This window comes from Sitophilus oryzae, unplaced genomic scaffold (genome assembly GCF_002938485.1).
Source record: "Sitophilus oryzae breed Bouriz unplaced genomic scaffold, Soryzae_2.0 scaffold_1178_pilon_pilon, whole genome shotgun sequence".
NCBI classification, from domain to species: Eukaryota; Metazoa; Arthropoda; class Insecta; order Coleoptera; family Curculionidae; genus Sitophilus; species Sitophilus oryzae.
The window spans coordinates 1,606,011-1,621,656 of NW_022145813.1; the positions used below are offsets into that span (position 1 = coordinate 1,606,011).

The window sequence follows — 15,646 nt, forward strand, 5'->3', positions numbered from 1 at the left end:
CGTTTAATTTAATAATTAATAAAACCATCAGTTCCAAAAATATATTTAAAAATAAACGACAAAAATCTAAAATATTAATTATCTATTAACATAGATTTGGACGATAATAGGTAAGAATACTAAATTTATTTCTATATTCGGTATAAAATGGTTTACTAGGTTTTTAGTTTGCGATGTTTATGGGGACAGAGATGAGGACATCTATGGAAAAGTAACCACAAGAGGAATTGTTACATCATTTAAAAAATGTTGGGAAGTTGATTGTTTCCCATCGAAAAGTAGAAAATGCCAATGCAGATGAATGTATTGTAATTGTAATAGAAGTAATTCCAAGGGTGAAATTTATTATAATTAGTGGAAGTAATTCCAAGAGGGTGAAGTTTATTATAATTAGTGGAAGTAATTCCAAGGGTGAAGTTTATTATAATTAGTGACCTGTGTTTCTATTTATGTGTATATGTTTCAGGTTTTGAGAATAAATCGGTTGAACGAAACCCAAAATTTAGAGGAAGTACTTGCATACCCAGAATATGCCCTTCAAGGATTATAGCTCAAATTTCCTTTAATAGTAGGCAATTATTCAATACAAATTAACTTTTTAAGTGATTGAAATATCAAATAGTTTACAATATGGTATATCACTGTAAAAATATATTACTTTTAGGTACAATTAGAGACCGATACATTTCAAAAAGTAGAATATTATTTTATATTAAATGAGGTATTGTACCAACAATCAGTTTATATTAATACCGGAGATTAAAAAATAACAGAATAAATTGTTCTTTTTTTATACTACAAAAATAAACTATAGAATACAACAGTATTTAAAAAAAATAAATATTAATTACCTTATTTTTTACAACACGGTATTAGTAGCCCTCTTGACTATGCCCATTCTAACAAAAAAATAAGACAGAAACAGTTAGTAGTTTATTTTAAAATCGACGAAATACCAGAATACCATAATACCAGATGTATTAATATATAATAATTAAGATATTAACAGTGAACATGAAACGATAATTCAGAGAAGTCATGGCTTTGGAAAAAAGTTGCTTTGTTATTGTTATTAGATCAACATTTTGATAGTCTTAGCAGCGTTGTTTATCTTTTAATTGCTTTTTCAAAATGCCTTTATTATTTGAGGTAGTTGAAGTTGTTGACATTTTGAAAAAGCATTCAAAACATAAAAGACTACGAAAATGTTGAAAAACATTCCGGAAAAGAGTTTTAAGTGAAGAACACGAACCCGAGACCTTCACGAGCAGAAATGAGAATAAAATTCAAAAGACCACTGGAAATGAAGTTTGTCCATCATTGTCCACCAAATTCCTTAGTGAATTGTTCAAATTGCGACATTAAAATTAAAATCAACTCGAAAAAAAGTTTTTAAAAAAATTGTTTATAGTTTCCTTAAGGTACATTCAGGCTGAGAGCGGTAGAGCGTCGCGACCGTTCGTTCAGGCTGGGAGCGTCATATGATCTTCTTTTTTAGGTTTTCAATTTGTAAAATGGCCTCAAGAAGAGCAGTTTGTCTAATCCATCTTTCCAATAATAAACACCATATTTTACATTCAAAAGAATGGACAAAAAAGTAGGAGTTCACCCTATAAACAGAAGACGATATCTGCATGGAGAATTTCATCATTTATACTTTGAATTGAGAAAACATCCTGAACAAATTTTCAACTATATGAGAATATAGATTTCAAGAAACATGTGTCATCTCTCGTGGGGAGATTCCTCACGTAAAAATAAGATTACAATTTTGCATGCCACAGTGCAGATCTTGCCTGTATTTCGGCGATTAGCACCTCTGCGTGCTTGTCCTCAGACGCCATGACAACCATTAACGCTAGAAATAGAAATCTCGCCGAAAAACAATTCAGGACGCTAGCGCAACGCCGAACGCGACGCTTTCTGCCTGAACGGTCTAATTTTTAAGTTAAGGGAATTGATTCCATTTCGTGGCGACGCGACGCTCGACGCTCTCAGCCTGAATGTACCTTTAATAGTAATATTATTCATTGAATTAGTGTAAAAACTTTTTAATAAACATTGAGAATTGAAGTTCTTATTTAAGAACTTCAATTTGATCGTAGACAAAATGTGGTGTGCAAAAAGCATATTTGTTGCACTCAGCATGATTGCAGCTCGCGACTTTGTCTCAAGCTACAAAACTCATGCGTCATGCAACAAATATGTCCTTTTTGCACTAGAGGTGGGAATTCTAGTTCCTTGGGAGGAACTAGTTCCTTAGTTCTAGTTCCTCCAGAGGAATAGTTCCTTGAACTAGGTCTTTAGTTCACAATAGTTCCCGACTAACATTGACATCCCCCTTGCTTGCTAATGCGTTTCGTTGTCAGTCAGAACTATTCACAGTATGATCTGTATAATTTTTATAATGTACGGAGATATAACGAGACGTGTAATTGTGTATGTTAAACATATATAGGGAAATTGGATGAACTTTCGTTGCACGTCATTAATGACACCATGCGTCGTCTTATGGAGTTTGCTGGTGGTCGTATTATGATTCGTAACGAAAGTTATTTTAATTTCCCTTATAGGTAAGTTTTATTGCAGATAAAAAATATAAAAAAGAAACTCATACCAGAGTTTAAAAAACTATATCACAAATCAATTAGAGCAAATATTACAAAAATTTTACATAAAATATTTAAAAAACAAACTAAAAATCAAAAACAGTATCCACAACAATTTTCTGTGGTAATTACGCCGCGCCGGCTGTGGCAATAGACAAGGCCGAATCCATCGTCGTCGCCTTGTATTATATCTCGGATCTGCCGACTGAATATATTCCCGTGAACTAGTCTTTTAATAGTTCTTCTATGTCCGGATCCGATAACATACGGCTGGCACTCCCCACGCCTGCCTAGCATCAATCGCGCTGGCTGATCCATACGTAAACTAGTCTTATTTAGTTCCTCTAGTTCCTTTAGGTCCGGATCCGATAACATACGGCATATGGCTGGCACTCCCCACTCCTGCCTAGCATCGATCGCGCTAGCCCGATTCGTAGGTACGTAAACTAGTCTTTTATTTAGTTTAGTTCCTCTAGGTCCGGATTCGATAACGTGCGGCTGGCACTCTCCACTCCTGCCTACCATCGGGCTACGCGCGCTAGCCGATTCGTCGCCGTCGCATATCATTCTATATCGGTCACAGTGTCGATCCCGGAATAGGTCCTGAGGAACTAGTTCTTTGAGAAACCAGGAACTAGTTCCTTTCATTCCGGGGTCGGAATAGATCATTGGAACTAGTTCGTTCACGAACTACACACCTCTATTTTGCACTAGTTACACAAAAAAAACTATTTCAACATTGCCCTTAATTCATGGCCATTTTCGTAAATCTCCGAACTATAATAATGTTACCCGATAAAACTGGGTATCTACTTGCGTTATTGCCCGGCTCCGAGGGGTGTCTCACTCGGGTAAAAAATGTACACGTACCGCCAAAATATCCTTCCACTGCCAAGTGACTACGAAGAAGACTGCCTATGACTGCCATGTAATTATTATAGGCGACTGCCATAAGACTGCCGATGACTGCCAGCGACCGCCAAGAAAATGTACATTGTACATGTAATTCCAATAGTGAGACACCCCTCGCCCGGCTCTTATCGTAAATACGCTGTATACATCATTTGTCCGTAACATGTTGTCTATTAAAAACATAAAAACAGATAGTCCTACTTACTTAGTTTAAACCGATGTCCTTCGCTAGGTGACCAAGTGAGTGACCGTTTGATTTTCGGCAGCATTATTATTGTTATTAACAACAACAAATAAAGTGCCTATTCTTTACGCGCGCAATACACTTACACTATACTTAACGGAACCGATCGCAAGGTAACAATGAATATCGATATTTTGGTTAAAAGTTATTGGAAGGGATAATTTAAAAATAAAAATACACATATCTTAATAACAATTCGACGTCATTTTTATCTTATTATCAGTTATCGTTAGACGGTAGTAGAGATGTTCGAAGAATATCGATTTGTCAAAATGTCGATATTTTTTTTGAGTATAGACATACATACTTACTGCCATTACTCGCTGACGAGTATTCGACATGCATCAGAAGATGGTCACGGAAGGCGTTTTCTTTCATGAGATTTTCTGTGGCTCAAAAACGCCCGATACGTGATGTTATCTGCCTACCGCACTCCGGACATTCAAAAATCTCATTGCTTTTGTTGCCTCTTTACTTTTTGGTTGTCGCTGTTAACTGAGTTTACAATTCTTCTCCATTGAGTTCTATTGTGAGCTGCTTCTTCCCACTCATTCTGCATGTTAATCCCCTTTAAGTTTTCGTGGAAAATGTCCTTGTACCTTTTCAGTTGTCCACCCGACCTCCTCTTACCGTCTACAAGCTCACCGTAAAGCAGAGATTTTGGTATGCGGTTTTCTTGCATACTGCATACGTAACCAGCCCCTCTTAAGCGGGATTTTGTAACTATGACTTCAATACTCTCGCAGTTAGCTTTTTCAAGGACCGATACGTTTGAGACATGATGGAACCACATGGAACCACAGGATTCTTAAGAGTTGTCTAAGGTGTCTCTGTTGCAACTTGTTTAATGCATTCATGTGTCGGCGGTACGGCACCCAGGTTTCGCTCCCATATGACATGGTGGGGATAATAATTGCTCGGTACAGGAATATCTTTTGAGCAAGATTTCCAAGATATAGGAAAGACAAAAAAATATTCCTGAAGAAGCATTATATTAAATGCGAAACGTCGTGTATAAAGAAAAACAAAAGATTTTTGTTTTAATTGATCCTAGCCACAACGCCCAAGAAACAACAAATAAAATTTATTATTAATTTAATGTTGTTAAGCAGGGCTTCTCTCAGTTCAATCAGGGTCTTCCTTAGATTGAGATAACTCGACTTACTCAGTGACCATTCCTTACCCGGTGACCAGGTAGAAGATGTATCTTGCTTGACCATGCGCATTATCGGTTAGCCTCAAGACGCTTCCAACCTCTGGATCCTGTCGGCGTAGTTCTCCGACATGCCCAAACTTTTCATTGAACGTCGCAGCTATACCTCTGGACATTCGCAAATCTCGGGCTACACAGTGAGCGAGCGAATAATCAGGAGGCACGTAAAAGAGGTCTCATTATTCTTCTTTGGTCACACCATAGGGGGATTAGGGGGATTAAAGCTGCAGATTCTCACGGTCCCAGCACGGTCTTCTAATCCCCCTTGGTAGGGGCTGAAACGATTGAAATGGACTATACTCGGTTTTCCTTTTGGCAATTTTCTGATACGGTATACGACGTCATTAATCCTATCCATGACTTCGTATGGCCCTTCCCACGAGGATTGTAGCTTCGAAGATTATCCACGACGTCTATGCGGGTTGTATAGCCACACCAAATTCCCTGGTTGGTATTCTCCATGCTCAGCTTGAATGTCGTAGTGCTCCTTCAACCGATCATAAGCGCTTTGAATATTTAGGCGGACTCGCTGATGGATATCGCCTATTCGTTGACGTAGTCTGTGGATATGTTGCAACCAAACTTCAAATCACAAGGTAGGCGGGCTTCCCGTCCCATAACAATGCTGGTAGGAGTTTGCCCTGTGGATTCTTGGACGGATGAACGGTAGGTCAACAGGAATAGGTGAAGAAATTTGTCCCAGTGAAAAGAGAAGAAGAACCAGAAGTTTGTCCTTTGGTGATCAGAGACTACTTCAGCCAGATAACGGTTGATGGTTCTGTTCATGCGTTCAACTCATAATCTGCAGTGTCTCACTTTCTTGAGATATAACTCATCATACAGTCTCAGTGCTTTGGCAACAGGCTGTATCTGAGACGATTTTGCAGAAGTTAGTTTTACAGAAGCTCCGGTATCAGTCGTACCAAATGCTTATGGCACGAATGGTTGTCGTCTCGGCGCACTCAGTGATGAGGTGTTCTGGTGTTTCCCCATTTTCCCCACAGAATCTGAATTTGCCGTTTGTTCTTAGCTTCAATCTACTCAGATATTCATTGAGGAAACAGCAGGACACTGTTTAAAAAACCCATGACAGTCCGAAGATTGTTCTTAATTAAATTAAGGAAAGTCTTTGATTTTCAAAAGTCAAAAGTGCCGTGGGTTGTGAAAACTGCCGTGCTTCGATACCATAAAATAAATCGATATGTTTTTTTAATGAACATCCCTAAATAACACTAAACTGTATGAGGGAACTTAAACACAAAGTTATCTTAATTGCGGTTTAGCAAATGTAATCATTAACGTTAATGCAGATATCCTTTGACAGTTCTTAAGCATTTCTAAATTTTATTGAGCTGGAGCTTTTCCACAGCCTAAAAGTGGATCATAAAATTGATTATTAATGTAGCATATGTGCTTGCATCCAAACTTAATTTTTTCAGCATTGATACTTTTGTTAATGTTATACAGGGTGTTTTTCGAAAGTGGCTAATCCCAATATATTTTTCATTTTTTCATGTAAAAAAACGAGATATGATATGTTACGATGTTGATATGTTAGTATCCATAGTTCAATTAGTTTCATTCACTTCTTGTTTCACTGTTGTGTGTTTCGATCCATTTGAATAAACTGAGGTATGTTTAAAAATACGATTTTGACAACTTTTAACCCGCCAGAAAGATACGAAAAATATTAGACGATTACCGATACTGAGAGTACCATTGAAAAATCAAAAGCTGTAGTCATTCCCGGTGAAACAGAAACATTTTCAAATGAAGTTTTTCAAAATTCAACCATTAAACTCATTTTTTAGCTATTTATTAATTCAAATGTCAAAATTGACAGATACTCGAGAGCAACAGGTTAAATTTTAATATATCAATTTTAATCTAATCAAAGCAAAAACTGTGGCCGAAGTTCAAATTTTACTTAAGGCAATAAATCCCATATTAGAGGTGGGCAAAGATTGAACGAGTCGTCCAACGAGTATTAAAAATTAACACTGAGATTCGATTCACCGCTTAGAATACGGTTCATTCAATTGAATCGTGGCCATAACAGTGTTGTATTATTGTTCAAAATACCTACAGAGACTAGGCTTGAGAATAAACCAAGAGTAGACGCAAAACTTAGTAAACTTTTATTGATAAACTACAGACACACTATAAACTATAACTAGAGATTATTATTATTGTCACGACATACACACATAATGCTGCCAGCAATACATCCCGAGTTGTCTGGTTATCTACACACGGAATCATAAAATTTGAACGAACGAGTCGTAAGACTCGTTCGTTCAAAGAGTCGTAAGAATTCATTCATTGCTTACAATACGGTTCATTCAATTGAGTCGTGGCCAGCACGGATCCATAAAATTTGAACGAACGATTGGTAAAAAGAAGTCGTAAGTATTGAATTGGATTACAATGCGACTCGTTCGTTTCTACGGCTCGTTTCGTTCGATTCCAGCTCGGTTCATTCAATTGAATCGTGACCCGCACGGATCTGTAAAATTTAAACAAACGAGTCGTAAGAATTGAATCGGATCACAATGCGACTCGTTTGTTCAAATAGTCGTGAGGATTCATTCATTGCTTACAATACGGTTTGTTCAATTGATTCGTGGCCAGCACGGATCCATAAAATTTGAACGAACGAGTGGTAAAAAGGAGTCGTAAGTATTGAATCAGATCACAATGCGACTCGTTCTTTTCTACGGCTCGTCCGTTCAAAGAATCGTGAAAATTGACTCATTGCCTACAACTTACAGCACTGTTCGTTATAAAAATAAATACTAGAATTATAAACTATGAGTTTGGCTACCCAAACGTTGGTAATTTACGTAATAACAATGATATAAATATATGTAGACCAGTAATTATTATTATTTTAGTGATATGTATTAATATTTTATGTTTTATTATACCAATTTGATATATTACTAATAAAATAAACTATAATTTAACGCTGTCACATGGATATAAAATGCAAGCGATGTGAAAGTTATTTACCAAAAAATATCTAATCTACTTATACTGTGATGCAAAATGGGTTTGTAGTTTATTCAAATGAACGAATCGTAGGAGTCGATTCATTATTTGAAATTGAATCGCGTGATTCGATTCACTAAAAAGAATCGTAATGCACATCGCTATCCCATATCAGTTTATTAAGTTAGTAACTTCTTTAGTTAATATTCGGTGACCATATTATGACGCAACCTTTATCTGTGACAGTCTGTATATGACTGTAAATAAAATATTGAACTAATTCCGATGACAGTTCTTTTTACGCAGTGACGCTGAATCCGTAATAAAAATATTGTTCGTATTTCGAATATCAATTAACACGAATCGTACTGCAAACGGTGGCCGCCTTCTTTGAAGAATTTACTAAACATAACGGTACCACCTTAGGGTACCACACGGTACACAACACCGACCGAGTTGTGGGCGTTCACGTTAAGCAACAGCGAAACCTGCTTGAGCGCAGATGAAAATCGAAAAATTTCAGTGTTATACCATGTTTTAGAGAACGTCGATACTAATAAATGTATCAAGTAAGTAAAAACTCGATACATGCAGTACCTAATCTGTTACATGGAAATTCTAAGTATTTCGTCAATGAAACAGAAAACATAATATTATGTAAAATTATATACACGGTGTCCCATATGTATAACCGTACTAAGGTCATGTTACGACATATCTATAATAGGGTGTTTCAAAATAAAAAAAATATATTTTTCTAAAAAATATATTATACTTTCAACACCATATGAAAGTACATTTAAAAACGAAAATCTTGGCGCCTAGTAGAACTCTTAATCCCTCAATATTAATATTAAGGTTTGCCTCAATTTATTTGTTGTTTTTGCATTTTAATAACACGGCATTTTTTTATTTTTGAATTTTAATAATTTCGGAATGGTTTGTTTCCGCAACATCCTCGCGAGAAGAAAATTATTAGCGATGGGAACTATCAAATGAATTAGACTATCGAATGGTTAATGAATGAATGATTTCAACTATCGAATGGTTTTAATCGAATAAAATCATTCATTCATTTGTATACTAAAGCATATGTGACAACCTCGCCGTGCGACTAAATGGTTATCGTTGAGCCACGACTATCGAATGCTTTTGATAAATGAAATTTAGTATTCGTTTGATTTTTGTATGCGTCAGTGCATTATTAATTCTTCCAAATTTTTATAACTTCGCCGTATAAATACTGTGCTATTTTTGCGTTTATTAAAATAGTTAAAATACTAAAATAGTAGTTGTTTTTTAATTTTATTTATTGACGATTGTGTGCATGTGCAGGTGGTCAAAATTTTTCTGAAAATTTGTGTGGTTTTCCGTAGTCCGATCTTTCAATTATTTAATTTTATATGGTATATGGTCTATTTTTTAATGGGAAATTTTGAGAAGAAGTAATTTTTAAGAGAGATGAGATGAACTTACAATTAATTTTAAAAATACATATTTGTATTTTAGATGTTTTAATAATATGAATTAGTTGAACTTAATAATTATATTTAAGTAATGTTGTTAAATAAATGGGGGGTTATCGAACTCAAACTATGGGGTGAGAAAATTAAAATGAAAGTTTTACACGTGCCAATTTAAAAAAAAAGTTAACGATGTTTGTATTTTGTTTATGGTAATTCTCTTACATGTAGTTTTTTTATGAAGAAATATTTCATTTATTTTTTAAAGTAAATGCCAGTAAAAGTAAATATAATTTTTAAATAGTAATATAAAGCACCTAATATAAATAATTTTGATTTCTAATTTTTATTTATATTTTCCTTCCATTACACCGCATGCTTAGAAAATTAATAAATGTTTATATTTCATGATTTTAAAATTTGTTGTTAATATAGCAAATTAGTTCTGTAATTATTATTATTTAATAAACCAACGTTGCCAAAAAATTTAGAGACTATATTATTTTTAAATAGGATCTAATATAAATCATTTTGACATCTAATTTGTTGTTTATATTTTGCTACTACTTAAAAAAAAAATATTTATATTAAATGATTTTAAATTTTGTTGTTAATAGGTATAACAAATTATTACTGTTATTATTATTTATTAAACCAGTCTTTGCTTAAAAACATTAAAAATCATTTCCCTACATCCAAAATAACAAGTATTATTGCAGTGTAACAACAGAATATTAATAAAAAAATGCAGAATATATAGACATACTATCCCTAACTAACTAAAGCCAAACAATAATATTCTTTGCTAATATCAACTAATACCAAAATATGGCAACAGCGCCCTTCATAATGTATTTTCTGTGTAAATACTAGCACCTCAATAAAAAAAATAATGTGTCCTTATTTATATCTGACTCCGCAAAAAATCAAAGATGTCGGCTTCTTTCATAGCATTGCCACCGACCGCTGTCGGGTTTCTAAACCTACGTCGCCGGGCGACAACTAAAATTCAGTTAATATTTTATTATAATCGATCCTGACGAATAAATGAATTTCATAAATGAATGAATTTTATAAATGAATGGTTTTTGCTGCCGAATTACTAGAATACAATATTTCAAGGCAGATGACGGATCTATTCGATAATTTTTATCCGAATAGTTTTCAACGAATGTTTTCTTACTAACTATCGAATTATTCGAATGAATTGCAACTATCGAATGTTTCGATAGTATTCATTCGATAGTTCCCACTACTAAAAATTATATAAATATCGAGTATGATATTTTTTTGTAGTTTTATTGGAAAATATTTGAAATTTTCGATTGGTGTTATTTTTGATCGCTGATATCTTTGAGACGGTTGATCTGAGGAACTTTGACCTTCAGACGTTTTTTTGTAGATAGAGTGTGAAATTTCCTATAAGTCTTCTCGCGAGGATGTTGCGGAAACAAATCATTCCGAAATTATTAAAATTCAAAAATAAAAAAATGCCGTGTTATTAAAATGCAAAAACAACAAATAAATTGAGGCAAACCTTAATATTAATATTAAGGGTTCCTACTAGGCGCCAAAATTTTTGTTTTTAAATGTACTTTCAACTTTTCAACACCATAAGGTTTTTTTTTATTTTGAAACACCCTAATGCAGGGTTTCTTAAAGTGTGGTCCCCTCATCGCATGTGTATTAGGGGTCCGCGGTCCGCATTACTCCAGTTAACTGTAAACATATTTATTAAGAAAAGAAATAGTGTAGGGCGGCGAATTCAGTAGGTATTTAATCACTAAACGCGATGCGCGTAAGTGTGCGAACACAGTGCAAGCAGGTTTGCCGCTTACTGGTGGGCCAGCGCCAATCTGGGTACCTATTCTTGACATCGTTCGCAACTTTGCGTATACGCATCACGTGTATTGTTATAAACAGGGTATCCCAGAAATAAGTGCAAGTATTTTAAAGGGTGGTAGATCTCGATAAAAGAAACACATTTTCTCTTTATCGTTTTTCAAATAAGTCCAAAATAACGGAGTTATTTTACTTTGAAAATTTCCAAAAAAAATGATTTTTTGCTCAAATTTTGAGAACCTTCTTCATGTGCCTTCTCCTCATCGGAGGTTGGCGACCATCAATTGGAATTCCTCCCTGTCTGAGCCAAACGGATAATTGCACTTGCCTCTCCTATATTAAACCACTGGTGCAAATTCCGCAAGCAGGAAAACCGTTTACGCCCGATGCCTCGTCGTCCTTCAATCTTTCCCTCAACGATCAGCTGTAAGAAACTATATTTGTTATTTCGAAAAATATGACCAAAATATGCTGCTTTCCATCGTTTTATTGTAGTCAATAGTTCTTGGTCCTTACATATTCTTTCCAATACTTCGATATTTGTTTGAGAACCACTGGATCTTTTCTGGATTTTCTTTCTTATAAATTTAATCTACTACCTATGTTGCCATATTATCAAGAAATTATTTTTTGAAATAAAAACTAAAAAAAAATTGCAAAAAAATTTCAAAAATATTTTCAAAAAATTCCGAATTTTCAAAAAAAATATTTAGAAAAAAACCTCATAGGCGTGTTTCTGGGGTTGAACTATACTACCAGTTAAGTTAAAATACTTGCACGTATTTCTGGGACACCCTGTATATGGTTACATAGTAGCGCCGCGCCGCGCCGCCTTGCGCTTATAACCTTGAGAAATTAAAGCGTGTTATCAAATCGGTTAGTTCACAGTAAAAGCAGGTAGGAGCCGTCAACCAGCGTTCGTCGGCGTTCTCGCTTTTACCGGAACGAAAATGTATTTATTTCTGCTTTGGCAGGCGCCGACGGCGCACAGAGGGTGTTAAGAACTAAAAGTTGGCCAAAATTATGTTTTATGATTTTTTTGCTTTTTTGCTAGTAATATTAATTATTAGAGGACAGGGTGCTAATATGGAACCTCATTTTGTTTTTCCTACACAATATTTTTTCCTCTACTCTGAAACCCTCCGATCAAATAAGGCCACGATCAAATAAGGCCATTCTGTGCAAAACCAAGCAATTGGATGAGGATGCTAGAACAAGAAAGTAATTTGTATATTATAGACGATATTTGAGCGAGGATGGGTGTTATAGGGTAAAGACTATTTCCTTTAAGAATCTATTTAAATCAATGTTTTTTTGGCAGTGGCAAATATTCGCAAGATTTTTGTACATATTCCAAAGCTGGAGACTTTAAGCATTGAACGGATACTAATTTCTATGCGGAATATTGCCCAATAGTCTTACACCTTATAAAAATGCCTCTGATTTTTTAAATATAAAACATTATAAAGAAATAGAATAGAAGAAAACGTTTCAAAATAAAAATATGGCATAAAACAGGACTTTCCAGCTGGCTCTGTATCCATCATGACAGTTATTATAAACAATTTGCAAAAAAAGCACTACAAACAATTCCACTATTTTATAATCTTAGAAATTTTCAGAATACACTCAAGATAATTCATACTTATAATTGAAATATATTATTTATTTGATAGTCAACTTACGACTTAAAAAAGCTAATAAACGCGCTTACATTTAGTATTTATAGATTTGTATTCAGTTAAGATAAAAAATGAAAATAAAAATATTTCACTTTTGGCCAGGTTTATAGACCAAATACCCCTATGTGCGGGTGCCGGCGCGGCGGGAGCGGCGTTTGGATATGGTTAGGTTAGGTTAGGTTAGTTAATCAGGTAAATTTCCTCTTAATTAACTACTTCCGAACCCTGCTCGCATCTCCGAAAAAGCCATATAACAATACACGGCATATACGCAAAGTTACGCATCACGTGTATTGTTATATGGCTTTTTCGGAGATGCGAGATGTGAGCGATATGTGGTCAAGAATAGGTCCCCAGAGACGGCGTTGGTTGCCGGAAAGCAGAAACCTGCCTCCACTATGTTCGTACCCTAAGGATCATAAAAACAAAGTTGAGGCTGTTCCCTTATCAAACGATGTTATTAATTCTAGAATTGTTGAAATGTCGTCAAATGTTTTACAAGTTGAAGAATTAATTGCTTTACCGTTTCCATTCGCATTCAATTGGATGAAAGCACCGATGTGTTACAATGTAGCCAACTCTTGGTATTTGTCGGTTACGTACAACAAGACACACGTAGTATTAAAGAAGAGTTTCTTTTTTGCAATTCACTTTTGGAGACTACAAAGGCTTCAGATGTTTTTGAAATGACAAAAAGGTTTTTCAACGAACAAAATATAGACTGGAAGACTAAACTTGGTAGTATCTGCACCGATGGAGCTCCCGCAGTGCTTGGTAATACGTCTGGTTTCGCGGCTTTGGTCAAGAAAGAGATCCCTCATGTCATAATAACTCCTTGTGTCTTACATCGACATGCCTTGGTTTCACGGACTTTACCTACATTTCTGAAGAAAGTTATGTCTACATGTGTCAAAATAATTAACTTCATCAGAGCAAGAGCCTTAAACCACCGCGGCACAGCCTGTTTAAAAGACTTTGTCAAGAAATGGGGTCAGAACATGAAGTACTACTTTAGTACACAGAAGTTCGTTGGCTGTCAAGTACTTTTTCTAAAAGATAAAGGAAATTCACTGTCTGAATATCTAGAGAGAGAAAATTTTGTACGGGGGCTAGCGTATTTGGCAGATATATTTACTCAATTGAATGAAATTAACCTGTCTCTTCAGGGCTCTGCGATGCCCATCGTGGATGCATCTGATGCATCATATGTAAACTGCCACTTTGGAAAAGGAGGGTGGAATCTGGTAACTTTGCAAATTTATCGATGTTTGAAAAGTTAATAGCACAAGGTGACGGCAACACGATATCAAAAATGCTACAGAAAGAGGTGTCTAAGCATATGGACACATTGCAAACTTCTTTTGAAGGCTACTTTAACTTAGAATCGCTTGCAAATGAAACGTGGGTGCGGGGTCCATTTATAATCGACACGGATAATATCAGCGATGAAGATCTCATTAAAGATGACTTAATTGACATGAGATCAAAAGAAGTTTTGAAAGCTGAATTTCATGCAAAAGATCTTGGCGAGTTTTGGTGTTCTTTAAGTCAAGCTTACTCTCTTCTTGTCAAGCGAGCTATGTCCGTTCTGATACCATTTGCTACTACGTACCTTTGCCCGAGGGAGGCTTCCCGGTTCTGGTCTCAATAAAAACAAAAAGTCGCAACCGATTGAACATCGCAGATAATATGCGCCTTGCCTTGTCGAAGATAACCCCACAATTTAACGTTCTCATTGATGCTAAACAACAGCATCCTTCTCACTAATTTACTAGTGTACGTGTAATAATGTGACGACTTTTTCTGTCATCACTCAAACAGAAAGAAAAAGGTATCCGTTGCTCAGGGTTAGAGGAGAGCTGGGTTCGTAGGTAAGGCTTGTGACCTGTGGCGACTTAATAATGCCGTTAAACAATAAAATAAAAGTAATAATGTATAGGCTGCAAAGATTCTAAAATTGATGTTAAGTATTCAAATAGTAATGGTCAAAGACAGTAAAAAGGGCGCCACTTACTTTGGGTATGAAAAGGTAAAGTAAGAAACCAGTAAGAAAATTTGATCATGAAATAGCTAAAATAAAATAATCAACAGCAATAAGGGTCTATTATGTTCATCAAGAATAAAAGTCAGATATAACTATCCTACGTTGAACATTTATTTAAAAACGAACACAATCATCAATCAGTTTAAACCCAGTTTCAATTATCCCAATGAAATCGCCAGTTACCCCAAGTAAACTCAAATTTAGTTAAAGTTCTCTCCAGTATACTATACTACGTAATATATAAACAGGTGAAATTCATGTAAGTACCAATACGATGATGTTTCGAAACAAGTCGTGTACAATAACCTTCAAAAATGAATCCGTGTTAGCGATTCTCACATAAAAGATCATACTGAAGTAAAACGTATCGTTAAGGACAAAGCATGACTTATAATGTTAACTAAAAGGTAAACCTTGACTATAATATATGGAATAAATGACAACAATTTACAGAGATATTCAAAATATTATCTCAAAGTAAAAAAAATTTAGGGAATACCTTGTGTGTTGAACTTAGAACTTATCTGTATTTTTTTTTTATTTTGTGACGTAGTGAACAGGTAGGCAGGCAGTCTCCAGACTAACGGAAGTGGATGTAGACTCTTCGATAGTAGCAGGAGTCATAAATACTGTCTCAAAAGTGGTT

The 15,646-nt window shown here is 35.1% G+C and overlaps 1 protein-coding gene across 4 annotated transcripts in view; it reads right to left on the bottom strand.

Annotated features, from left to right (window-relative positions):
- LOC115890830 overlaps positions 1-15,646 on the bottom strand; it is a 253,104-nt gene that overhangs the window by 197,015 nt on the left and 40,443 nt on the right. The window contains exon 1 of one of the 4 annotated variants that reach the window (XM_030911192.1): positions 3,727-3,878. The exons of the other annotated variants lie outside the window; for them this stretch is intronic. Coding sequence (XP_030767052.1) covers positions 3,727-3,790 — 64 coding nt within the window. The 5' untranslated portion in view covers positions 3,791-3,878. Of the gene's footprint in view, positions 1-3,726; positions 3,879-15,646 lie in introns of those variants that run through there. 4 annotated transcript variants of the gene reach the window in all.